This window comes from Candoia aspera, chromosome 1, assembly GCF_035149785.1.
Source record: "Candoia aspera isolate rCanAsp1 chromosome 1, rCanAsp1.hap2, whole genome shotgun sequence".
NCBI classification, from domain to species: Eukaryota; Metazoa; Chordata; class Lepidosauria; order Squamata; family Boidae; genus Candoia; species Candoia aspera.
In genome coordinates this window covers 88695949-88722880 of record NC_086153.1, presented here as the reverse complement: position 1 = coordinate 88722880, position 26932 = coordinate 88695949, and the positions used below count along the sequence as shown (strand labels likewise).

The 26932-nt window shown below is 38.8% G+C and overlaps 2 protein-coding genes across 2 annotated transcripts in view; one reads left to right on the top strand and one right to left on the bottom strand.

Annotated features, from left to right (window-relative positions):
* The window catches only part of PEX3 (peroxisomal biogenesis factor 3), a 15062-nt gene extending 1307 nt beyond the window's left edge, over nucleotides 1–13755 (top strand). Inside the window, exons 2-12 of the mRNA XM_063309196.1 lie at nucleotides 1936–2067; nucleotides 3109–3190; nucleotides 3871–3914; nucleotides 7679–7803; nucleotides 9112–9178; nucleotides 9274–9328; nucleotides 9406–9571; nucleotides 9968–10038; nucleotides 10982–11104; nucleotides 12066–12162; nucleotides 12715–13755. Of these exons, the coding sequence (XP_063165266.1) occupies nucleotides 1936–2067; nucleotides 3109–3190; nucleotides 3871–3914; nucleotides 7679–7803; nucleotides 9112–9178; nucleotides 9274–9328; nucleotides 9406–9571; nucleotides 9968–10038; nucleotides 10982–11104; nucleotides 12066–12162; nucleotides 12715–12798 (1046 nt within the window). The 3' untranslated portion in view covers nucleotides 12799–13755. The remainder of the gene's footprint in view (nucleotides 1–1935; nucleotides 2068–3108; nucleotides 3191–3870; nucleotides 3915–7678; nucleotides 7804–9111; nucleotides 9179–9273; nucleotides 9329–9405; nucleotides 9572–9967; nucleotides 10039–10981; nucleotides 11105–12065; nucleotides 12163–12714) is intronic.
* Nucleotides 13674–26932, bottom strand: FUCA2 (alpha-L-fucosidase 2). Its single transcript, XM_063309183.1, has 7 exons — nucleotides 26663–26932; nucleotides 24655–24842; nucleotides 23501–23840; nucleotides 20015–20225; nucleotides 17437–17627; nucleotides 15965–16073; nucleotides 13674–14882 (listed from the first exon to the last, which is right to left on the bottom strand). Exons 1-7 carry the CDS (start codon nucleotides 26902–26904, stop codon nucleotides 14742–14744), a joined length of 1422 nt encoding a protein of 473 aa, XP_063165253.1. The 5' UTR covers nucleotides 26905–26932; the 3' UTR covers nucleotides 13674–14741.

Sequence of the window (26932 nt, the reverse complement as noted above, 5' to 3'; positions counted from 1 at the left end):
AACCTGCATTTGTTCCCAAATCATTTTTGGCTATTCCAGATGGAATCAAGTACCACAGCTTAAGCAGTTAATTAAAATTGTTTATATGTGTTGCTGCAGGTATGGAATAACCATTGGCTGCTTTGGCTTAGGCAGAAATGGAAACTGATACCCAATACATCTGGAGAGTGCTAGGTTAGGTTAAAGAATAGTTTGTTAAGAATTTGTCCTGTCTGAAAAGTTCCCCAATGTAGATGGAGATACTACTGATGAAAGAAATTCAAGTTCAGACACATTCTTTAATGTGTTCTGGATCAACCTCTCTCTTTGTTCACAATTGCATGAACAGACTTGTACCTGCTCTCCTGCTCCAAGTATATCTTCTCACCTGCTTGAGAAAGTATCCCCTTTTTTCCAAGTACAGAAGCCTCACCCCATGGTGTTGCCAAGTGCAATTCTTTGTTTAATGGAAGTACAGTATAATTTTCTTAGGCTGATCAGCCATATCCCAAATTGTCAGTAGATCAATATCTTAGAGTGTGTGTCCAGCAGTGCATAAAGAACTGCTGTGTATTGAATGGTACTTAAAAAGGTCTCCAGTGCTACAAGGTTAAAGTGTTAGCTATTAGCACAACTCAGTACAACATGTGGTTTACAGAAACAGGCTATGGTAATTATCTACAATTGATTATAATCAAATAAAGCCTCTACTAAATATGTTGTTGATTCCTAGTGACCACTTAGATAGACCTATTCCAGGATGAGCTGTCCCCAACCTGGTCCTTTAGGGCTTCCAACAGTGCACCCATCACCACCGTAAGTGAATCCATCCACCTTGCTGCCGATCATCCTCATCTTCTCTTTCCTTCCACCTTTTCCAGCATTAGAGCCTTCTCCAGACAGCTAGGTCTTTGCATAATGTGTCCAAAACGTAATACTCTGAGCCTGGTCATTTGTGCCTCAAGTGAGAACTCTGGGTTAATTTGTTTGATGATCCATTTTTTTGTTATCTTGGCTATCCATGAGCCTATCCATTCTCAGGAGTCTTTTCCAACACCAACATGCAAAAGCATCAATACTCTTTCTATTCTTCTTTGGAGTCCAACTTTTGCTTCCTTGGAGTGTCACAGGGTATACAGTTATCTACATGACTCTGATCTTTGTAGATATAGGCATATCTTAACATTTAGATATCTTTTCCAAGGCCTTCATTGCTACCTTAATTTAGTGCTTGTCTGTGGTGCATTTCTTGAAATTACCTACAGTACAATATTTAAATAACCTGCAATGTTTATGTGGTAACTTTGTAGTTACATCAGTGATAGGGTTTATCCTGACCTTGAATGATATCCAGCCTTATATAGTATTACTTAATGTGGAACAACATAGGTTTTTGACAGATCAGGACCATATTCCTTGTGGGAAAGTAGTGAGTTTATATTGTGGCTACAGGCAGTTCCAAAACCAAATATTAAATACTTTCTTTTTCTCCCTTTCTTTTCTTTTCATTCATTTATCATCTATACATGATAAATGTTGTCCATCTATTGCCCCCCTGTTCCACACACATTCACCTCATCTCAGAGAAGAAGCCATAAATATAAAGATGGTTGAGGGTATAGGGAACATGCATGGGTTTTGCAGCCTACAGTTAGTTTTGTGACTTAATTTTATTGTGAGAATTTATTCTGGGTATTTTTTTTTTCAATTTCTACTAATGAAATGTAAATATCAAGGGAAATCTCTTCTATAGTTGAACAAAGCAAATGGGGAAGTTACAGTAATGTTTTGATATATTTTATAACATCTGTAGGAGAAGTATATGATGTTCGTATAAATTTGTTTTCACTGTATTTTGGCTATATTTTCTTGTCTTTTTCTAACCTCATGGCATTCCTCCTTTTCTGCACTCTGCATACAAGAGTTTAGTGTGGTATGTATGTATGTCTTTTGTAGGGGTTTATGTACTTGGAAAATATGGTCAGAAAAAAATGAAAGAAATCCAAGAAAGAGAAGCAGCTGAATATATAGCGCAAGCAAGACGGCAGTATCATTTTGAAAGTAATCAGAGGACTTGCAATATGACAGGTAAGGCAGTAGCTATTTTGTTCACTGAATAGGCCAACGTCCGAACCTCGCTGCCTGTCAAATTCCCATTTTTTTCCAGCACTCATTTTAACATCTAACTTCTGTTTCTTTAATGAAACAATTGCTGCAGACAGAGGAATGCCTAGAACAATGTTTGCTCATTTGGGCATCTCACCAAAACACAATTAGCACCAACCATAAATACAAACATATTTGTAAGCTATATTTTCCGTTTCTAATTTGCTAATTGGCTATAAATCATAATTCAGCAATCTATCATGCAAAACGAAGGGACACGGTGGCACTGCGGGTTAAACCGCTGAGCTGCCGATCGGAAGGTCGGCGGTTCGAAACCGTGCGGCGGGGTGAGCTCCCGTTGCTAGTCCCAGCTCCTGCCAACCTAGCAGTTCGAAAACATGCCAATGTGAGTAGATTAATAGGTACTGCTTCGGCGGGAAGGTAACGGCGTTCCGTGTCGTCATGCTGGCCACATGACCCGGAAGTGTCTATGACAACGCCGGCTCTAAGGCTTAGAAACGGAGATGAGCACCGCCCCCTAGAGTCGGACACGACTGGACTTTACGTCAAGGGAAACCTTTACCTTTACCTTTACTATCATGCAAAACATGATTAGCCCTAACTGTGGTTTGGTGCTATGTGTGAACTAAATTGGTATTGTTAGTTATGCTAACATGGATGGGCTAGCATAATAAATAGGATTCAGAGAACCATATGTTTAGTTTTGCATTTTCAGGAGGACTTGTGTTTTTTGACCAGTAATGTGCAATCTCACATAGCAGATTCCTTTTGAACTTGATGGACTGTCAGTTATCCTTACATTTACTGTTTTCTAGAGGCTATTTTAAATAAGTATCCCAATATTTCTACCAATGTTAGAATTCTGTTACGGGGGGATCTTTACATCCTATTCTAAAGATCCTTACCATCCCTCACTGTTATACTCAACTGATCATTTTTACTTTGATGATGATGCTCCATGACATCTAATAATTCTTCCTATCATTTGCTTTTTATTGATAGTACTATCAATGCTTCCAACCTTAAGAGATACTTTGATGTATCAGCTGAATTCTGAGAGTCTCACTTCCCTGCTGAAAAACAAGTAAGCATAAATTGACTATTACAGTTTGTTTTGAATGCCTGTCCTTTAGATCTTGGTAGTCTGCACGTACATAGGGGTAGCATGGACAAACTATTTTCTGTAACGTAAATCTGTAGCCTGTTAAAGCGTTTTCTTGGCAAAATCATGTAAGATTTAAAATACCTTAGTATGTACAACATGTATTGACTTTGGGGGAGAAAAATTCTGCCATTAAAATGTCTGATTCCCTCTTTCATGCTGTTGCATGATGCATGAAAGTCTTAGATGACATTGCCTTCTGGTTAATTTTTTTTTACATGTCTTCTGAAATATTTATTATCAGGGCAACCTAGGGCTACACATTTGTATTTTTTTTCAGCACCACAAATATGTACAGATTTATTCCAATGCTATATGAGCAATCATGCTTATGCAAGTGAACTTCCTGTTGCTTTCCAATATTTGCAGAAGAATGGGTAGGATTAAGAATCCATTCTGTTGGTGGGACAGTGTCCATCAGCTGAATGGCATCATTGCATAAGTTCCTGTGCTTTGCAAGCAGTCTTCTTGTTATCATTTCCCCAAATCCCAGCATTTACAGAATTTCTTCCTCGTCATACTTTTTCTGTCCAATGTGGACTGAAATAGAGCTCCATCCAGCTCAGTTAATTATAAATGTGTTTATTCTGTTCTTTCTGTAGGCCAGCCGATAAGTTGGAAATATGGGAAGATTTAAAGATTTTAAGTAAGTCAAATGAATCATTGTGCGTGTGATCCAGTGTGCCTCTTTAGGTATACACAGAGTGAGGCTTTTCTTTTTCTTCAGAATTAAGCTCTTTGCCCCTATGCTCCCAATGAACACTATAATTTGTTACGAGGAAAGTATGCTTACTCAAAAATAAGCCTTACTATTTGTATGTTAAGTGGAACTTTCTGAAATAGTTTTGAATTCTCATAGTGGTCACAGCTGTTATCTATCCTAGGTATCTGGCTTCTGCCCTTAGATGTGTAGTTATTTTCTACCTTATTTTATTTTCTGTAATTCTAAACCCTCTCTTCTATTTGTAATGGTGTGTTTAAAAAATGGCCTCTCTCCTTATAAGTACTACCTCAGCATTTTGGGACACACATAGCACCATTTAAAATTAAGCAGGAATCTCAGCTCACTAACACTAAGGACAACTGAAGTTCTAATTCTGTGTCCTTCAGAAGGATTAACTCCCTTTCTTCATACTATTGACAAGAGCAGTTGGGATGGTAGTTCAGCTGAGTAGGAAACAGCCCAAAGAGCCCAACCCCAGCCCAATCCAAAAACGCTGGGGAATTCCTGGAATCCTTGGTGCTCTCTGAGCTTTGTTGTTTTCTTGCAGATATTTCTTTGCCAGACTAGGCAACATCTTCAGTGCGAAGAGGGAGTGGGCCTTGCTCTCTGTTTATATACTGTCCAGCTTGTGTTGGTGGAGGTGTTGCTCTCTCCTTGGGAGTTCCTTGATTGGGCTGTTGTTTGCTGTTTGGCTGATTGACTGAGTTACTAGTTCCTTGATTAGGGTATATTGTGCTGTTTGATTGTTCATCTGGTGTTAATCCTAGTGTTAATCTTTGCATATCTGGGTGTTGATTGCTGGCGAGGAGGGGTTCTGGTCTTTTGGCTTTTCTATTGTCTCTTCTGAATGGTATATAAATGTTTACCTCTATGTGTCTGTTGATGGCTGTTTTGTCTGAGTGCCAGGCTTCCAGGAATTCTCTGGCATTTTTGGATTTGGCTTGGTTTAGGATGCTCACAGTTTCCCAGTTGAAACTATGGTTGAGTCTGTCCATGTGTTGTGAGATTAAGGAGTTCTCATCATGTCTTCTGACTGCTAGTTGGTGTTTGTGGATACGCTCTGCTAATCTTCTGCCTGTCTGTCCTACATAGTGGCTGCTACAGTCCTTACACTGTATGTGGTAGATAACTCCTGTTTTTTCTTCTTGAGCTATTGGATCTTTTGGGTTACTTAGGATGTTTTGAAGAGTTTTAGTGGGTTTATGTGCTATGGTGACACTGTGTGGTTGTAACAGACTGTTGATGGTTTCTGAGATGTTTCTGATGTATGGCAGTGTTATCCTTTTCATAGCTTCTGTTGGTTGGGTTGTAGTGGGTTGGGTGGTAAGGCACTTTTTGATAAAGTTGGGGGGGTATCCATTTTGCTGGAAGCTTGGCAGTCAGACATGTCAGCCATCAAAAGGCACATTGAGGTAAACAACATTTACATACCATTCAAAAGACAACAAAAAGCTAAAAAGGAAACAAAAAGACCAGAACCTTGCCAGTAATCAACATCCAGATATGCAAAGATTAACACCAGATGAACAATCAAGCAGTACACAGTACCCCAGTCAAGGAACTATTAACTCAGTTAATCAACCAAGCAGCAAACAACAACCTAATCAAAGAACTACCAGGGAGAGAACAATACCCCCACCAACAACAGCTGGACAAACCGCGGTATATAAACAGAGAGTAAACCCCACTCCCTTCTTGCACTGAAGATGTCTAGTCTGGCAATGAAATGTCTGCAAGAAAACAACCAGGCTCAGAGAGCACCAAGCACTCCACAGCTCAAAAAGTTTCCTCCAATGGAAGTGGAGGGCAGCTTGTGTTGGCTAGCTGCATTTTAGAGCTGAATAATCCTGTCTCCATAGATATGAAGATGATCTACATGCCCAAAGAGGAAAAGCCAGTACTTATACAGGGAGCTGCCTTCTTAAATAGAGAGAGGAAACCAAAGTCCACTTAGCACTCAGTTCTTCCCTGAAGAGCCAAGGAATATTTGCCATAATTCCACCATGATGGATGCCCTCAGCTACTGTCCAATGGAAGCAACTAGCCTTCTCCCAGTTGTTTCTGCCCGTCCAATTGGAACTAGTAGGTTTGGGATGCTGCGGGTCCCGTCAGCCAGGGAGTGTCAGCTGGCGGGAACTAGAAGGTGTGCCTTCTCCTCTGTAGCGCCTGCCCTCTGGAACATCCTCCCTCCAGAAATTAGGATGTCCCTGACCCTGTTGGCCTTTCATAAGGGCGTAAAGACCTGGCTTTGTGCCCGGGCCTAGGGCCTCAAGCGTGTGGATGGTCCCGTCTCTTGGCTGTATTAATATCTATGCATTGCTCACTTGGCAGCCATGTATATTTATTTGTATTTTATTTGTATTGTATTTATTTTATATTTTAACTATTTTAATTATAATTGTTTTAATTGTTTTATAGTTTTATTGTTGTAAGCCGCCCAGAGTCACTTGTTGAGATGGGCGGCTATAGAAATCAAATAAATAAATAAATAATTCCACCATGATGGATGCTCTCAGTATTATTATTATTATTATTATTATTATTATTATTATTATTGTTGTTGTTGTTATTGTTATTATTATTATTATATAGCTGCCCACTCCGGGACACTCCTGCCATGTGTTTGTCTTCTTGTACTTTCCATGAAAGGATGCATAGCTCAAGTGACTTACCACCACCACCATCACCAGGATGAGGCAAGGACTTGAACTCCATCTGCTACAACCTTAGTGACCTATCCATAGCCTGGGGCATTGTGTTAAAAGCTGTGGCCAGCGTTGGAGTTGTGACCAGCTTTGTCCTCACTATGGTCCTAGTGGCCAGTGTGCTTTTCATCCAAGACTACTGGAAGAAGAGCTTACTCAGCCTTTCATTGTGTTGAGCATTTGGGGGCTTTTCTGCTTGACCGTTGCCTTCAGCAAGGTTTCTCAATGTGTGCTTCACAATGCTTCCTCTTTGGTGTCATCTTTGCTACCTACTTCTCCTGCCTGGCTGCCCATCTCTTCACTCTCAACAAGGCATCAAATTCACAGTTATTATTTCACACCAAAATCTCTTTCCTTCAACTAATACTGTATATCTTATTGTGATGTTTAAAAAGAGTTTTGTTCCATCAGCTACTGTCCAATGGAAGCAATTACATCAGGACCCTCCTAAACACGTGACTGATACTATATTTAACTCAGTTCAAAATGATGTGTTGCAACAGTAAAAACACAATTAATGATTGTCATACTTACTTAAAAAGAATGGGTCATAATAGTGAGAGAGAAAAGTGTTGTATAGAACAATGTAAAAATCCTACAAACTTCCCTTTTGCAATGCTTTTGTGAATTGTAGATTTTCTGTCTCTGTCATTTTTGCATTTCAAGTAAAATCTTGTTTTTTTTCTTTTAAGCCTTTTGCCTGAGTAAATCCTTGTATATAATAGCTTTTGTTTAGCTAAATCTAGTACTTTGATTATCTTGCACTTTAAATTATGCTGTTCCTTTAAAGAGTTTTTTAGAAAAATATATGAAATGGAGATGTGCCCTTCAAATAATTTCTAGAAATATAGTCCTGATTTAAGTCTCCAGAAAGCACAATTACTATTTGATTTTATTGATGAAATATTCTGTATGTTATTTTTGAAGGTAATTTCAGTATTTCATAGTAAATAGTAAAAAACATTTTTTGTTTTATTAAAGGTTTTACAAGAACTATTGTAGCAGTGTACAGCACGTGTATGCTTGTAGTCCTCCTCCGAGTCCAATTAAATATTATTGGTGGATACATTTACTTAGACAATGCAGCAGTTTGCAAAAATGGCACAGTAAGTAGATTGCTTTCAAATAGATAAATATCTGGGTTGAAAACTCAGAAAGGAAGTCATACTTTGAATAGTCCAGTTTACTTTTATGCTTGCTTAAATCTCATTGAAACAGACTGTATACTGAATATATTTATGATTACTGAAATAAAATTATGTAAGATGTAGATTTAATTTTCCAAAATGGAATGATGACCAAAACCCTTTTTTTTTTTAATCCATTCAATCGTGTCCAATTCTCGGAGACTGCCTGGACAAGTCCCTGCAGTTTTCTTGGCAAGGTTTTTCAAAAGTGGTTTGCCATTGCCTGCTTCCTAGGGCTGAGAGAGGTCCAAAGTCACCCAGCTGGCTTCATGCCCAAGGTGGGACTAGAACTCACAGTCTCCCAGTTTCTAGCCTGATGCCTTAACCACTACACCAAAATGGCTCTCATATTAATCTTAAAATACCTTTAAGGTAAAAACGTAATGCTGTAGCCTGGTGCTGTTCAACCTTTTTATATCTGGGAACTGCTCTTAAACAATTTTTCAGATGGTTGACGACTGCAGAGGATGTGATTGTGATGCCATGGCACCATTAAAGAGATGTGACTACGATTGTCAGCTCTTTTTCATCATCTGGATGGGGGGGTGGGGAATCAAGGTTTTTTGATCCTAAAGCAAACCTATTGGAGGGTGGGTTTTTGCATGTGTCTTGAGGCATTATTGACCCCTGGCAAATGCTTGGAGAAGTCCCTGCAGTTTCCTTGGTCAGATTTCAGAAGTGGTTTGCCATTGTGTTCTTCTGAGGGCCGAGAGAGACTAATTGACCCAATGTGACCCCGCTGCCTTACGCAGGACTATAAACTCACCATCTCCTGATTTTTAGCCTGGCATCTTAAACCATTACATCAAACTGGTTCTCACTGGAGGTTTAGTACACCAATTTTACTTGTTAAGAAAAAAAGGTGCAATTGTTCTTCATTTTGCTACCAGATTTTGGCAGCACAATCTTGGGGAGTTCAGTGGCTACAAGGGCCCCAGGTAGGCTTTGGATTGCCTGCCTTTGCTCTAGCTGTGCTTCCAAGATACAGTAGTTTTCATTCATTATTGCAAAGGATCTACCTTTTATAGTGGGGGGAGATGATTTGTTCTGTTCTGCTTTCAAAGATGGCACAGTCCTTTAAGAAGTAGAATATCTTAGGAGTTTTACCAGCCACCAAAGAGGCAAAGGAAAGAGAATTCTCTATTCTGATTTACTGCACAGATATGCAGGACAGATACAGTGTTCCTTAGGTAACAGAAATGATACAGAATGTCTTTCTTCTTGTAGACACTTTTAGCTCCCCCAGAAGTTCAACAGCAATATTTATCAAGTATTCAACACCTTCTAGGGGATGGTAAGTTATCTGTAAAATAATTTTACCTAAAATGATATTACCAAGTTTGAACAAGTAGGAATTGATCTTCAGTAACTCTTCCTCTTCTGTCATAGGTTTGACTGAATTAATAAGTGTGGTTAAGAAGACTGTGCAGAATGTATTTGAGAGGTAAAATAGGGACTTTTGAAAAGCTAAAGTACTTGGCTTTAATGCATGCTGCTGACGTTTAACTCTTTTCGTTGCAGTGTCGCTCTCAAGCATGCACTTTCCCTCTTGGATTTGGAGCAGAAGCTAAGAGAAATTAGAAAGGTAATTGAACAACCTGAAGATTTTGCATCTGAAGAAACTGCATCGCAATCCTGGCTATGTCATTACATGATGCCAGATGAAGAGAACCCTTTAGCTTTCCAGGTATTTGCATGTTATTAAGAGGAGGGAATCAGTCTGGGTCTGAACAACAATGATCGTGGGGGTTGATTCTGTATGTTTTTCTTTGAATTAGAACTTGATCTTGAATCTAACATCTTTTATTTGGCTTCAGCTTTTCTAAGAATTGAACTAAACAAAGGTTCAAGCAGCTGTATCTTCCAGTGGGGGGGAAAACCACTCTGGTATGCAGCGTTTTGCCAGTGAATTCCTCATCTGTCACAAACAATGTCATTGGCAACATAACCTATAGACAGTGAACTCTACTCCAGCGCAGCTCTTGAGTAGGGTTGCAATAGTCATGGCTGAGTTCAAAGCAGATAAAGTCAATTACCTGAATTGTGAAAGCATTCAAGTTGCCGTTACGTTCTGTCTTTCTAGGCCAATGAGCTTACAGAAAAAGATGTTGCTACCATTAAATTACTTAATGAAACAAGAGACATGCTAGAAAGGTACGTAGCAAAGGTTTGAGGACCTGAACCTGTATTCATGCTAAACATCTTATGACACTTAAATGAGAAAAAATAGAAAGGTGAATCAGTTGAAATTTGGGCGTCTTCAACTTTTAAGATGTTAGTGGTTTGTACAACTTTTTCTATAAACCTTTACGAACGAAAGACCCATTTATACAAATAACAGGCAATATTTCTGAGCCTTCAAGCGATAAAGCCATAGCCTTGTGCCTTGCATCCTCTTCATGCCTTCATATACTTTGACTTCCACTTCTCTGTTTGAGCAAATAAATGGCAGTGGGGGAAGGGGGCAAGGGTGGAGGTTGGACTGCCATCAGCAGCTTTGCAGCCTAAGCCCTGACCCTTTTCCAAATTCACTGCAATATTGCACGCGTGACATGTTCCTGTGGATGCTGCTGGAGCAAACCGTAATTATTATTGTAACCTACCTGACCAATGCAGCTTGCCTGCAATCTGTGTACTGAAACCATTTGTTTATTAGTGCCTGAGCAACAAGCAGGCTGACTCATAGAACTGAGGAGGAGGAATGTGTATAGTTGTTGGAAACTTTGGCATGAATAGGAAAATAAAAAATATTTGCCTTAATTATGTGACCTATTAGTGCTGATAATTCAGACACTAAGTGGACGTTTCTGTATAAGTTACTGTGTTTGACAGTGACCATCGTTTTGGACTACGGTGCTGAACTTGTTTCCTTTACTTGTGCTCTGGCAGGGTGGAATTGAACTTCTGCCCTCCAGGGTAGCATCATCAGTAATGCCCTAGAACATGCCTGTACAGCTTATGACCCATCAGGTTTTGTGAGCTGCAGGTGAAAAATTCGCTGTTTGTGCACAGAGAGCATGTTAGTTCATATATTCAAGTACTGTTTTTTTCCCCCAAGAATTATGAATAATACCAGGGAATATTTTCTTCATCCCAGCCCAGATTTTAATAGAGTTTTGAGCACTTGCTTAAACAGAGGGTTTAGTCGATTACTGGATAACATGGCAGAATTCTTCAGACCTACTGGGCAGGACATAGGCCACACTGGCTCTGCGAACAGGTAAAGAACTAAAGTTGATTTTAATGTAAAATGTAGGTCCAGTGTTACTAGAGAGTAGTATATCACTTTTTTTCCTCCTCTAAAAGTGGGATAGGACATTTCATAGCGATAGCCGTTCCCAGTGGCATTTCACTTGTGAGCAAAACACCCCGGCAAATCCTCTCAAAGATTCAGGAAAATTCATTTAAAGGAGATGCATGGAAGACCCCCTTTGTGACAGCTTCCACTATGGTCCTAATGCAAGTGTTTGCGTAGGGAGCGTGTGCAGAAGGTCCAGGAAGGGCCATAGAGTGGCTGTCCTAAGCTTTGAACGAACGTGACTGCCTCAAACGTTTGAAGAGCAGATTTGGAAAGATGCTTTGCTTTTGTGTGAATTAGCTCACTAAATAGTTTCCAAGCCTTATTAGCTATGGATTTTGTAGTTGCTGCTTTTCATTTTGTTTTTACTGCAAACTGTCAATTTAGGTAGAATTTAGGTAGCACTTAGAGAAACAGGGAACTTTTTCTGCTCCAGTCTAGGAAGAGCAACACATGGATGGCTGCTCCTGCATGCTTCCATTGCTACACCATTGCCAACAGTCTTTGAGCTGGATTGTGTTAATGTGGAAAGTTATAACACCATCCTTCTTTATTTGAAGATTTTAGTAGAACCTGCTTCTGGTAATACTTGAATTGGGACATTGCAGTCAACCAGTATGCTTGACAGCCAGCAGAAAATTGTGAGGCGTATACTCAACACACAGAAATTGAGAAATGCTGAGCATGTAAATGGCAGCGTTGGGATCCATTCACTTGAATTCCCACCTGCTTACCACTGTTGCATTGTATAGGTGCAGTTTTTGCTCCATACATTCATGATGTAGATATTCTATATTTATTGTCTTAAGATGGCTGGGATATCCATATATTGCAAAAGTAATTAAGCAGACAGACTTTTCCTACAATTCTTTTCCTGTCCTAGTCTTCCTAGTGCCAGTCTTCCTCTAGCCAAGATAATTCCAATAATAAATGGGCAGATCCATTCAGTCTGCAGTGAAACACCTAGCCATTTTGTTCAGGTAAGAAACACTTTTTTTTGCTTATCTTGTGCAATCCTATTCAAACCTACTTGAAAATAAGTGTGACATAGTTTGGTGGGATTTATTCCTAAGTAAGTGTGTTTAGTACTGTAGCCTTAGCCTATTTTAAAATTATATATCAACCTTTCTCAATCTAAATCTAAATTTAATCTTAAAACAAAATTAAAATAATATGAATAAGAAAAGATCATGAGCAAATTAAGATACTCAGAATTAAAGTGGAGCATTTTATCAGCCTATTCTGTCTTCTCATGGGTATAACTAGTAAAGGAGGAAAGCCTAATCTTTTTCACACAGAAAAAGGACTTTGGGTTTCCTTCACATCCCCACCCCTTCCCAAATGTTTTACATCTTTTCTATATGATTACATTTTAATTTTGATTCTAAGCACTTGCACTGCTTTAGTGTAGATGTAATAAGTAAGGATATGCTAATACTGCAAGGGTTAAATCTCAGCTGTTGCCCTCATAGTAAAAATGCTGCACTATAATAAAATAGAGCAAATATCACTGATCTGAATATTCTTTTTAGGACTTGTTAATGATGGAACAAGTGAAAGACTTTGCTGCTAATGTGTATGAAGCCTTCAGTACAGCACAGCAACTAGAGAAGTAAACTGCTGTGCAATATTTACAGAATGTACTATTTAGTATCCAGTTACTGTGACTCTTCATTTTGATAATGAAACTCATTAACAGAGTGCTGTAGAATGATTAGCCTTGCAAAACAAACACATTTTAAAAAATACATCTCCAAGTTTTTATACTGAAATTCCTGCACCTGACTAAAGTAAATATTAGTATATTAAAAAAATCTTTGTGCTGTAAGCCTTTGCATTGAGGCAGTCAGTTTTGAATAACTTTGTTTACAAAAAGGCAGTGCAATAAGCACTGGATCAACAGAAAGCTGCTGAAGATCAATGCCAGTCTTTACAATTGCGCAGACAAAAACAGTATGAAGGGAAAGCCAAGTCCAGTCTGTTTCTCAGAATGGGGTAAGATAATCTTTCTCCAGTCCCTCTCCAGTTCAGGGACTTGTCAGTTGCATCAAAACCCCAACATGACAGCAGGCAGATGGAATGAAAATAACCAAGTCCATTTTTTCCCACTGGTAAATGAGAATGGCTTTTAGTTGATGTTTCTCTCAGCACCAAACCACCATACAGTTCTCTCTACAACTGAGTAAGCTAGGAGGGGCTTTGATCAAAAGATCATCATGCTCCTACTGTATTTCTGGTGGTGGATGAGTAATTATGCTTTTCTTTTCTTTTTTACCACCAAATGTTTTTCTTAAGCTGACTTGGGGGAGCAGACAAACAGCCCAGCAGATGTTAGGTTTTTCAGGCTGGGGCTACTGAATATATATGCTAGGAATCTGCTGGTATCTGGAAAGTGCAATGTTGAGCTTGCTGTAAGAGTTCGGAGTTGAAATGTATTGTTTCTAGCAAAGATTATGTTTACGCTGTTTATAAATGGCTACTGCTGTATACATTCATTTTGTAAATATTTTTAATTTGTATTACTTGGAGCCCTACAAAATACCTGAATCACAATAAACTATTTTGACAAATTACATGATGTCATGGTCAGTATTGTTTATGGAATTAGGAATTTATTGTTTACAGCTTATCCCCAAGTCTTTGAACACACAGTGAAACATCAAATAGTTGCAAAGCTGCAGTTACTCACTAGCATTAATCACTTAATACAAATAACAAAAGATCTAGTGTAAAACAGAAGGCAACAGTAGCTAAATCCCAATGTGAATTTATTCTTATTGTTTTAGACGGTATCACTAGCAGTGTTCTGTATAGACATATAACATTTGATAAAAAATTAAATCTAAGTAGCAGAATAACCAATGTCTTTTAAATTATGAACAAAGCCACTTGGAGATATCCTATAACTGTGTTTTAATAGTTTGGGGTCTAGTACCGCTAAGAATATTAGACTACTTTGTTCTCCTCAAAACTAGAATCTAAGTGCCAATCGACAATTTCCTAACCTCTCTGGAATCTACTGAGGTAGTCAAAATAGTTGTGATGAAGGCATATCGTTTGAGGAAAGGTTAAAACTGCAAGTTTAAAACAATTCTGAAACTCCTTTACCTGGAACATCTTCCACTGAATTCAGGTTATTCTGTTTCCCAAGAGCATGATTGCATTAACAGCTATATTTAACTTCAGCTGGATGAGGGGTTGAAATTTTTAACAAACCAAAGATTCAATATGCCAAAGTTTCAGTTTTAAGATATGGGAGGAGAGAACCTGCAATCCAGGTTTTCCATCTCTATATAATTGTTCCCACGCGTAAGATGATAGACTTCAACACTTTTGTTGTGTCTGTCATTTCAGTACCTCAGCGTTCACTGGACAATACCAGTTTACTTACCTTTCCTATTCAGTTTTTGTGATTGCTGCATGCATTCTTCCATCATTTTTTTTCCAAAAGGTATTAACAGAAGGAATAAGAAAGAAGGTCAATGTATGAATTATTTTATATTTTAAACTTATCCTTATTTCTTCAGTTACAAAAATTCAGCAAAGCGAAATTCTGTCACTACTGTGCATTAGTAAGCTGTAGGGTCCAGGCCCACTGATAGGGATATTTATTGAATGGTAGCAGAGGTGAAGCCACCATCATTCCTTTCTCTCCCAAAGAAATCCAGGGCAATGATTCTTCATATCCTATTAGTTTCACCTGAAATGTTTTAAAAAAAGCTACTATAAATGGGGAGGAAAGTAGGAAAAAGGCTTTTCAAATGAAAAGTGGATTCATACATCATGCGAAGAAATAATTGGCTGCATTTATGGATTAAGCAAAATCATGGCTTGTTTGAAGTATAATTTAAACTAGAAATACACTAATCAGCATTTCAGGACAACAGAGCAAACATGGCTTGCTCTTGTCTTGTACCTGGGTTACATTAGAGCCTTGTGTGAGCCACAAAAACAAACCAGGAACTCAAATTATGGATCTCTGTCCATACACCATGCTCAGCCACAGTGGTAGCAATAGACTAATAACTATCTTGATTTGGTGGTCTAACACCCTGTTTTTTCCACCAACAACCTTCCACATAGCTTATTAAGTAAAAAACAAATCCCATTATGTAAATTCAGCAGTGTTCTGCACATTTGCCTGGTTACAACTGAGTTTCATACACTAGACACTGATAGATAAGATATACAAATAGATAAAGTTCTAGGATGGTGCAGTTCTTTGAACTTCTAATACTGAAGTCAAATTTGTTTTGACTACAATGGTGTCAGGCATCTCTGGTTTCAGTCTACTTCAAAGAAGTCATTCATTCTATCATGTGAGCTTGTTATTGCTACCCTTTGCTGTTACGGTCTTCACATCAGGGTCCTGAAACTAATCATGGCTAAGCTATTTGGTTACTGAAATGATTACACATTATACTTTCCTATTTAGGTTCCTGAAAAGAAATGTGGGGATAGGACACAGTGATAAAGATAGGCAGTTGCATCAAGTACCAGATGTTTCTGACTTACTGAAGGGTGACCCAGAGTTTGTTGTGGTGCATACACAGCCCAGTCTGACATAGCATGCTCTATATGCTAACACTAACTATATTTCTCCAAAGTTCCACCTAGCAGCAGTGAAGACAATTTTAAAAGTCCATGCTCACATAAACTGAAAAGGCAGACATAACAACCCCCTATTGGAAGAGTTACTGGATCAGTATGAAGAATCTAGTTTACAAGGATGCCACCTGTTGGCAGTTTCTGATCTCTTCAGCTATAATCTAAACTTCTTACCTTCGTTTTCCCAATAATACCTTTTGGTTCACCCAGTGTCAGAGTTCCTGAAGATGGCCAGTTGAGGAAAATGGCATACAGAATGTCTTCTTTTGGTTTGAATGTGTACCTGATGGAGATATTTTATTCTATTATTTACCTTCAGTCTTTCAGAATAATAATCCTTCCAAGACCACTGATAAGTAACAGTAATAAAACTGCAACAAATATTTTGAAAATAAAGTTGTTTGCCGGGAACAGATGGTAATACCTAGCTTTTGGGGGAACAGGAAAATCTAGGGGCAAAAACAGCAGAGCCCTGCCCTGCTTGTTATCCTGAATCTTTTCCACGGGGACAGCTGATGGGGGAAGAGAGAATGAAAATAGGATTAAGTTTGTGAAGATTATTTTCACAAGTGAATAATCTGATATTCTACCAACGCATACTTGGTCATTAAGTGTTCTAAAACTGCATTAATTTTTGTGCAGAAAAGAAACGTTCCTTAACAGCTTGTTCGTTTATTTATATTTCAAATTTACTCACCACCCATCTCAGTTTAGAAATACCAGCTCCAGCCAATAACACTGAAACTAAAGTATATCTACTAAATTCCTAATAAGTAGCTGATTGGAGGGGATGGGAGCCAGGACATGAGAGAGGGATGGGTTTACCACAATTCTGGAACATATCATGGCAATTTTAAGGAAGCTCATCTTGAAACCGCGGGACACTTCTCCTTAATGCAAATAGCAGTCCTAGGAAGTAGTTAATTTGGATCAGAATAAATATGTTTCCATCCCACATATTATGTTTAGCCCTTATCTCTATTTCTTTCAAATCTGTTACATAGTAAAGATCAAACAATGTACAAGTATGCATTAGAAACTGATGTCTGTAGCCAATGTCTACCAATCCATATATAACCAACCCTACTGGAAACTTCTAAATGTGTAAATCTCTCACTTCTACCAAGAAATCCAACACTGAAACAAGTAAGAAATGCATGTTTCCTTTTAATTCCTTTAAATCCATTGACTTTTAAATGCAGCTTTGTATCAATTATTATTATTAAATTATTACTAATGAATGCCCTGCACATTCTAATTTCTGACCAAATTTTTAAAAATCCAGTATCATATCTGGAACAATAGTTTAAATATGTTGTCTGTCTCTAATGCCTTCAGAGATCTTTCAACTGATGAAACACTGAGCAACAAGTATTATGTCTGTTCAAAGCCAAACCAAATATGAATAATATGAAATTATAACTTCTCATCTTCAGTTGAGCATGTTTTGCTTTCTATTCTTTTCTGCAGTCACCAAAATAGAAAAATTCAAGTGCAATCTTACACATTTTTAACAATACATTCTCACAAGTAGGATTGCAGCGTAAGACCTATGTTACTCACAAGTAAATCTTGCTGAGTTTAAACATGTATAAGAATACCTAGTTACTTTAATATTACCAAGATCACTAATCTTATGAACTTACCAGACTCCCGGTGTCATACTATCATTCTGAGCTCTCCAAGGTTTAGTGCTGAAAATAGCTTCACCATTCAGTGCCAGCCAAGTCCCCATTTGCTTCAGGCGCTCTTCAAATATAACAGGAATGCGACCATCATGGGTGGGCCCAATATTCACCAAAAGATTTCCTCCACATGATACTGTCTCTACAAGTTGCTGAAATGATTTAGGAAAATTGTCAATACAGGATTCCAAAACTCAAAACATCTGTTTGAGTTTTTCAGTCTACAGTAAATATTTCTGTTATGATGCTGCCAGTACCCTACTATAGGTTGAAGCAAAGTAGAGCTATTCAAGTGGAGTTGCCAATTCTGTGAATCACTACAGACTTCTTATTCATGACCTCATCAACATCCTGCTCAGCATTTTACATGGTGATCTTCTGCCCTATACGGCACTGGCGAGCTCTGTTCATCTTCCTAATAGGTCAAAATTCTCTTAGTTCCTCATGTTTTCTTTTGCTTATCTGACTAAAGGATCAGGTCTATGTTCTAGGGGGATATACATAAGCAAATTATTTTCAGTACCTCTTTTGGTAAAACAACTTATTTTTATACATTTGTACAGCTTCTTTCCTAGGCTGAAATTACGAAGTTACAGAACAATTTATTGAGGATTATGAATAGATTCTTCTAGAACACCATAACGTACTGCCAAATTGCTCAAAGAAACTGTTTAATAGCCTCAAGGCTTCTGCTGAGAGAACTTTGTTTCTTATGGAGATTGCCCTGATGACTGAACATAAAGCAAATTTCTAGTATAGCACCTTACACCATAGAACTTTATACAAAAAGAGGTGATACAGGCTGGATTCACACACTGAGCTAAGCCAATTTATACTTATTTAGTGTGTTTTTATGAACCAAGTGATTGTAATTTTTGATTATGGTTTAGTGCAATGCATGAACAAATAGATCTAAGACATGGATTTAAAAGATTAGAATTTCGAACTGGATCTGGATGTTCTTTGGGAATTAGCCAGCAAAACTGCCTGAGTATATTCTTGCTTCCATTTGTATTTGAGAAAAGTGATCACATACTAATTCTGGCTTATCTTAAGTTTTAGAACAGGATGACAACCGGAGAATGTGTTTTTGCAACATCTAGGATAAAAAGCTATAGGGTTTAATTAGTTTATGTACCATGTAATCAGTGTTGACTTTTATTGACCACATAAATAGATTTTATCCAGGATAATCTGTCCTCAACTTGATCCTTCAGGTCTTCCAATGGTGCACCCATCGCTGCTCTAAATAAATCCATCCACCTTACTGTTGGCCATGCTCTGCTTCTCTTTGCTTCCACCTTTCCCAGAATTATAGATGTCTCCAGAGGGCTAGGTCTTGGATAAGTACGACAATCTGAAACTAGTGATTTGTGTCTCAAATGGGAACTCTGGGTTAATTTTTTGATGATCCATTTGTTTGTTCTCTTGGCTAACCACAGAATTCTTAAGAGTCTTCTCCAAAACCAAAATTCAAAAGTGGCAATACTCTTTCTAGCCTACTTCTTCAAATTACAGGTAGTCCTTGATTAACAACCACAATTGGGACAAGAATTTAGGTCACTAAGTGATGCGGTTGTTAAGCAAATCCAGACCTGATTTTATGACCATTTTTGTGGTCATTAAACAAATCATGCAGTTCCCTATTGATTTTGCTTATCAGAAGCTGGCTGGGAAAGTAAAAAATGGTGATCGTGCGACCACAGGATGCTGCAACCGTTGTAAATGCGAGGAATATTCATAAGTTGGGTTTTTTTAACACCATCATAATACCAGATAGCTAAATGAACAATCATTAAGTGAGGACTACCTGTACAATTTTTGCCTCCATAAAGTTTCACAGAGAAACCACTGCCTGCACAACTCTGATAACTGTAGATATAGACACATTCCACCATGTAAATATACTTTCCAGGGCCTTCATTGCTACTCTACCAAATGCTAGTCTGTGACTTATTTCTGCTGGTTCCTGAACAGTTGATAATTGATCCTAAAAGGCAGAAACTATCCACTATCTTCATTGTCAGTTCTAAGGCTGGTTCAATACCTGTTTTCTTTATATTTAATTTTAGTCCCATTTTTTCACTGTGCTCTTGACTTTTATTACTAGAGCTTGCAGATCCTTTGCATTTTCAGCTATCATTTTCAGCTATAGTGTCATCAGCATGGTGCAGGTTAGCAATATTTCTCCCTCCAATTTTAAAAGCACATTCATATTCTTCCAATCCAGCTACCCTTAATGTATATTCAGCAAATAGGTTGAATAAATAAGGGGAGAGGATACAGCTTGCCTCACTCCTTTGCCAACCTAGAACCAGTCTATTTCACCATGTTCTGTCCGTATTGTTGCTTCCTGACCTATGTATAGGTTTTGCATGAGGACAATGAGCTGTTCTGTAAGTTTAACTAGTTATTCTAACAATAAAAATATAACCTTTTTTACATTTTTAAAATAATAAGCTATTAATGTTTGCTGAAAAAATAAGAACTGGCAGTTCCCATATAATTACAGGTTCCATTTTGACTTGCCTTACCTTACCTTTATGAGATCTTCAATGGTCAGATAATCACTTAATTGTGCATTCCTTCGGTATCCCCATGACTGTTTGTCAATTGTCATACAGTCCTCCCACTTACGGGACAAAAGATGTTTAGGGCTGTATCGATCTGCACAAGTGAAATAACCTCCATGTTTGCAAATTGTGCCAGCTCCCCAGCGATCATTTGTCACAACTGTGTTCCGAACAGGGCTGAAAAATTAAAACACATTGGTATGTGGTGCCTGCAATCTAGAGATCCAATTCAATTGATTTTATTACGGTCACTGACCAGTACAAGATACAATTCTATAAAAATATGCACATTAGCCATTAGCCATAAAATATGAGCCATCTAAATTAAAATAATTTTAAATTTGAGTTTACAAGTCCAATTAAGTGTTAAAATACGTTTGAATCACAATGTAAGTGAGCCCCTTAATCAAGTTTAAAAACAATCTTATTAATTTGCATTATCATGACTAATATTCTATCAGGTATAAGTGTCTATAAAAATATATGTAAAATATTAAAAGGAGTGATAAAAAGAGTAAAATACCATATATAAAATGTGTTATATAGACCACAAAGTTATTACAAGGGATACATTACTACATTTTTCCAATCATAATCTGACGTATCTTCATAGCAGCTGCGCAGAATCTGGCTACTTGCGCCATGACAGTTGGATATTCATCAATAAGTAACATTTGCATACAATCTATATCTTTCCATCTAGGGCATTTACTAATCAAAGGTAATATTAGTTTACTCCTGAGCTCTTTATAAAAAGGACAACGGAGAAGCACGTGGTCTGTAGTTTCTATCTCTCCATTGTTACAAGGGCACCGCCTTGCAGCTATTGGGAATTTTTTGTATCTGCCTTCCAAGATTGCAGAAGGGAGTGCATGGCTTCGAGCTAGGGAGAAAGCTTTCCGCTGGCTAGGAATTTCAAGTTGAGAAAGGTAGTTAGCAGTATTGACAATATATTTATTATGCTCTGAAGACAGGAAATGAGGGGCCTTCTGTAAGTCCATTTGTCTCTCTATATCCTTTATCCTTTGCTTCAGGGTCAATTCTGCCTGTTTGTAATCCATTCTAAGATTTGAATCTGTAGAAAATCCTAGCTTTGCGAGGTTAAATTCAATGTCCTTTAACCAAGAGGATTGGAAGTAATCTTGAAAAATGAGTGGTGCTAAACCTTGGGGATAATGCTTGAGTTTTAGCCAAAGGTTCAGGGAGGCTAGATGCACTCTTGCCTCGACTTTTATCATGCCGAATTCCAATCGAAGTTGAGCGTTGGTCACACACTTGGGCATTTGGAGTACTGCTCTAATAAATTTGGACTGCACTCTTTCCAGAGGTGTAATGCTTGAAGTCGGAGCACCAACGCAGGACCTGTAAAGGAGCTGGGCTAATGACTTCGGCTGGAAGAGCTTAAGAGCTGCTGGAATATAGTGTCTGCCTTTGCTTCAGAAAAACAATCTAGAGATCAAAACTGCAGGGATGTTTCTTTACTGAATATAGGAAATAAGTTCCAGAGGAAAAGCAGAATACAGGGAAACTTTCTTTAATTGAACTAAAAGAAGAATAGGTCCATTATTCCCAAAGGTCCAGTCATTATCTATCTATCATACAATATTTATATGCCGCCGATCTCATAAAAAGTATTATGCTGCAAATGACACAAATTATGTCATTTCTATGATACCATTATATGAACTAGTACGAATTACATAATCTGTTTTATTTAGATAATGATGTCATCACACAAATGACACAAACTGGCATTTGCATAATGCCATTTGCATGCAACATCCGTTGCACTGAGGTCTGGAAAATCAAGGTTTCATTGTAATTGCATCTTTAACAATTAGGTAAAAATCTTAAAATTGTCTCTATTTAGATTTAACTTTTTTTTTCCTGAATCTGTACATGTCAGATTAATTTTTGCTGTGATGCAAGCCCCACTCCTTTTCTACATGCATTGTGAAGTTGCACACCTTCCCCAAGAGATGAAACTTGCAGAACAGCACTGCAACCCTGTGGCCTGAGCCTGTGGACATCACTGAGGCAGAGACAGGAATCTGTGACCTGCCAGATGGCTGAATTGTAACTTGCTGTCGCCTCCGCTCACGTGGCAGTGGTGGAAGATGCTGGGCGCTGTGGTTACACCACTAGTCCTGGCCCTTGCCTTTCTTCAAGCAAACATACTGTTCAAAGGGATTAAGGGAAGCTTCTCACACATACGAAGATTCCATAGTTAAGTACAATTATCCATAATCATATGCATGGTTTATTTTAACAAGGGGCACAGAAGAACTTAACACATGCAATTTACTATTCTGAAATTCCCTGCCAAGTAAAATGCTCCTAGCTACTTATTCTTACACATTTCCCCAAAACATAACAGTTTATCAAAGCAATGCATTCCTGGGTTAGAAATTTTAGAAATGCCAGTTCTAAATCCATTGCTTCTGAATCAGTTTTGAAAAAGTGCCAGTTCTCTTGATTATTTGATACTTGGCTTTTGGGGGGCCCACTTGTAAATATACTGCAGATGTTTCAAACACAAGATAATTAAACACCAAATCACAGATAAAATATGTTAACAGAAACACGCCTAACACAATGGAACTGCAAATCCTTTGCAAGAGGTTTTAGAATGTGCAGCAGTGAATACAAAGAACAATGTTTGTGAAAGGTAGAAAGCTAAATGCAGGAGTTGCACCATTACAATGCATTTAGGCAGCAGTTCCCACTAAGCTCTGGATTAAATCTCTGAAATCTTTTCTGACTTTAAGCAGGCTGGAGAAAAGGAGACTTTTCAGTCATCCTAGATCTGAATTTCTCTGGCCAATAGAGATCGAGAACACAAAGTGCCAAATAAAGAAAACCATGAAAAAATAGCATCATACAATTAAGATAAAAAGCAGCAGCAAGAATAGGAATAAAAACACAGGAGTAATAAAATGCAACACATAAAAGCAAAGTCAGACCAACAACAAAACAAATGGCATGAAGTTCTAAAAGAAATTTAAATGGCTGGGAAGATAAGGCTTCAACTGGTGCCCAAAAGTATTGTACTGTAAACACCAGAGGACTGCTTTTACACGTTACTAACAGTACAAAGTATGCAACTAACTCAAAGATTATACTCTGTAGCAGCACTGTAAAGAGAGGGCCAGGGCAAAGACTTTCTCCAAAGCTGGCAGTGATTGGATGGACACAAGAAATATTCCTAAGCCATGTAGAAGAAATGTTAAATGTTTAATTCTCTCGATCAAGATATTGTTTCAGATCATAGCGTCTGATTGCTTCGTTTAGTAGTAATACCCTAACCCTAAGTACTATTAAAAAATAAGGGAGCAATGTGAACCGGACTGAAGCTTAAAGCAGTCAATTATACAACATATTATGATTAGGGCACAATTTCCTTCTAAATATTTAGGCAAAATGCATTATTTCAATACAAAAAAAAGACACACCTCTCATTATAAAGCCATGCTAGGAAGCTAGTGCTGTTCCAGTAAGTATCTGGGGCATTCCCATCGCCATCTGACCACAGAATCTCTGGATGGTACTGCTTCACAATCTCATAGAGCTCAGGAAGAGTTTTGGCATTCGGAAACTGTTGTTTCCTGAATGTACTAGCAGCATCATCAAGAAAGAGAGGGTTGAACCATTCAAACAATGAGTGATATAGCCCGAAACGTAAGCTTGTCCGCTTTCTAATGGATGATGCTAACTCAGCCACAAGGTCCCGTTTTGGTCCGATATCAACACTGTTCCAAGCCCAAGAATATTTAGACCCCCACAGAGTAAAACCTGGTCAAAGAAAAGAAAACAGTTAGGAATAAACTATTGTATATATTTTGGAAGTCTTTGTTTTACATTTCTGTTTGCCACTTCATTATCTCCTGAAGTGAGACTATGAAACTATGCATTGTATAAGGCAGTGGACTTTCAACAAGATCTAATTTTAGATATTGATACAAGTTATCAGTAGATAGCACAGGACCACTCAGCTTATATTATTTCACAGAGGTCAACCCTCTCTGCAGTGTCCTTGAAGAAAGTATAGGGTATAAGTGACTAATTGTTCATCATATTAAGCCACACATTTGCTTATTTTTGACCCAGCATGACATCTGACCCCATCCTTTACAGCTTATCATGCAAACCAAGCCATTCTGGCTTTTTCGATAAAAGGATGTAAAGATACCTTTAAGTTGAGCTGGAGTCCTCTTTTTTGGCAGGATTTCAGAAATTGTTTACCACTGACTTCTGCCATGAATTTCTTTGATTTCCTGAGACTCTCCAGCAATCCTGTATCCAAATGTCAACCAGAGCCACTTCTACTTAGCTTCTAAGATCTGGCCAGCTACTTCTGCTACCTGCTGCTGCCTGGATTGTTCTACTGCATCATCATCATCATCATCATCATCATCATCATCATCATCATCATCATCATCATCATCCTGGCTTAGCATCATATGTGAACCCAGCCATTATCAGCATTAATTTCAGTCATCCTTTTCCTTTTATTTAGAATATAATAAGGATTTCTCTCCCAAGCTTTACATCTGTTAGAATAATTACACTGAGGCACTGAGATCCAAAAGAACTATGATCACCTTACCTTCATGATGTTTTGAAGTCAAGACAACATATTTGGCACCTGAAGCATTCAAGATGTCTGCCCACTGGTTGGCATCAAAGAACTCAGCTGTAAAGAAAGGGCCAAAGTCTTCATAAGTGAATCCAGGACGGTAGTTTTTCTTCATAAAAGTTACATAAGGTTCCTTCTTTTCTTTTTGCCAATACCACCTGCAAAGGAACAACATCCCATAGTATCTGCATACAATGACAGAAGTAGTAACAAAGATAGGCCAGAGCAAATTCTTACAGATATCCTGAACATACTACCATGTGAGCAGGTTTTATGCAAGTGCAGAAACCAGTATTTAAATTAGATGTTCTGATAATCTCAGGGTACATTCTCTAAAAGAATCAAATACAAAGCTTGATAGTCCCCAAAAGTCTGGAAACAGTTTTACATTCTAAATTTAAAAAATGCAAAGTTTGGGTTAAGCAGAGTATAATTTGGTTCAATGTGCTAACTTCCCCCAAAACACTGGGGAAAGATGCTGGGAAAGATGGAAGGAAAGAGAAGAGGATGAGTATCAGTAAACTGGATGGACTCAGTGACTGTAGTGATGAGTACATCATTGGAAGACCTGAAAGACCAGGTTAAGGACAGATCGCCATGGAGAAAATTTATCTATGTGGTTGCTAAGAGACAATACTGACTGGATGGCACATAATCAATATATCAATGCCCTAGGGAAAAGCCAGGTCTTCACAGCCTTCCAGAAGGCCAATAGGATCAGGGCCATCTGGTTCTTGGGCGGAAGCTGTTCCATAGGGCAGGTGCTACAACAAAGAAGCATGTCTCCTGGGTCCTGTAGAGGACATTGTTTTAAAGAAAGGACCTGAAACATGCCCACTCTGCTGGATCTGGGCTGAATGGGCTGAAATGGGCTGAAGCCATTGGAGATGGGTGGCCCTATGGTCCTATGCCATGCAGGATTTTAAAGGTGGTAACCAGCACCTTGAATTGCACCTGGGAGTCTACTGAAAGCCAGTGCATCTTGCACAATAGTGGTGTCACATGGGCAAATATTGATGCACCACAAACGCCGTGTGCCACTGCATTCTGGACCAGAATGTTTTTCAGACCCCATGTACAGCCAATCTGCTATGACAGTAATTCCTCAAGGATACAAAATACAGAAGAAATGGACTTTATTGCTGAACTAAACTATGCATATTTGACAGCAAGGTGGCAGGATAGTTAAGAGCGGGGAATAAAAGACAGAAGCCGGGAAAAGCCCTTTGTCTAGGTAGGAAAAGCCTTCCGGGCAGGCAGGGCCTGGTTTATTAATGGGCTCTTGTTCCTGGCTTGACCTCCAGCTCTGCCTCTCTGACTCACTTCCAGGGTTCACAGTGAGTTGTCCACATCTTAACCCTACAAATTATCCCATACGCTACATTTCAAAATAACTTTGTGATTTGTCCCTATATGTACAGCAGCAAAATTAGGCCATAGGCAGGCATTTCTCCATACAGATGGGGCTTCCCTCACACACAAACTTTTTAATTAAAAAAAATACAAACAGAAGCAAAGTTGCATAAGGAGAACTAAGAATGGCACAGTTCTCCAAGGGTCAAAGAATAATGAAGCCAGTTGAGTGTGTTAGCTGGAAAAAGTAAAGGGTGAAGGAAAATCCTGCTGTTCAAGATTTTCACATGGGGCCTGGCAATGTAATGCCTGTGGGAACCCCACCCCTCCCTCCCGAGACTGCAAAGTGTTCTGCAACACCGATGATTTCCAAACATTAGAAGGACAGGCAGAAAGAAAACAGAACTCCGCAGTGCTTCGGGTCAGGATTAGAAGAAGACAAGTGCTTTGGAGCGGGCGGGACCCTCACGTTACCCAAGAAAGCAATTTCGCCATGCGATCAAGGGCAACTCATGCCTTCTTCATCTATGCCCAGTTGCGAGTTCCCCAGGAACCGAGGCAGGCAGTGAAACAGGAAGGAGAGGACAGAGAAGGCAGGTGGCATTGCTGGCAGAGGGACCCTCACCAAAACCACTCGCTGCCGAAGCTTGGCACAGAAAACACGCCCCAGTGGATGAAAACGCCAAACTTGGCTTCATCGAACCAGAGTGGAAGCGGCCGGGAATCCAGCGACTCCCAGGTGGGATCGTAGCGACCAGCCCGTCCCCGCGAGGGGAGATGGAGGAAGATGAGTAGCAGTGGCGGCAGCAGCCGCAGGAGGCGGGGAAGCCCCCGCCGGGGAAGGGAGGAACCGCCCGGCCCGGACATGAGAACCAGGGACGAACCTCCGACTGTT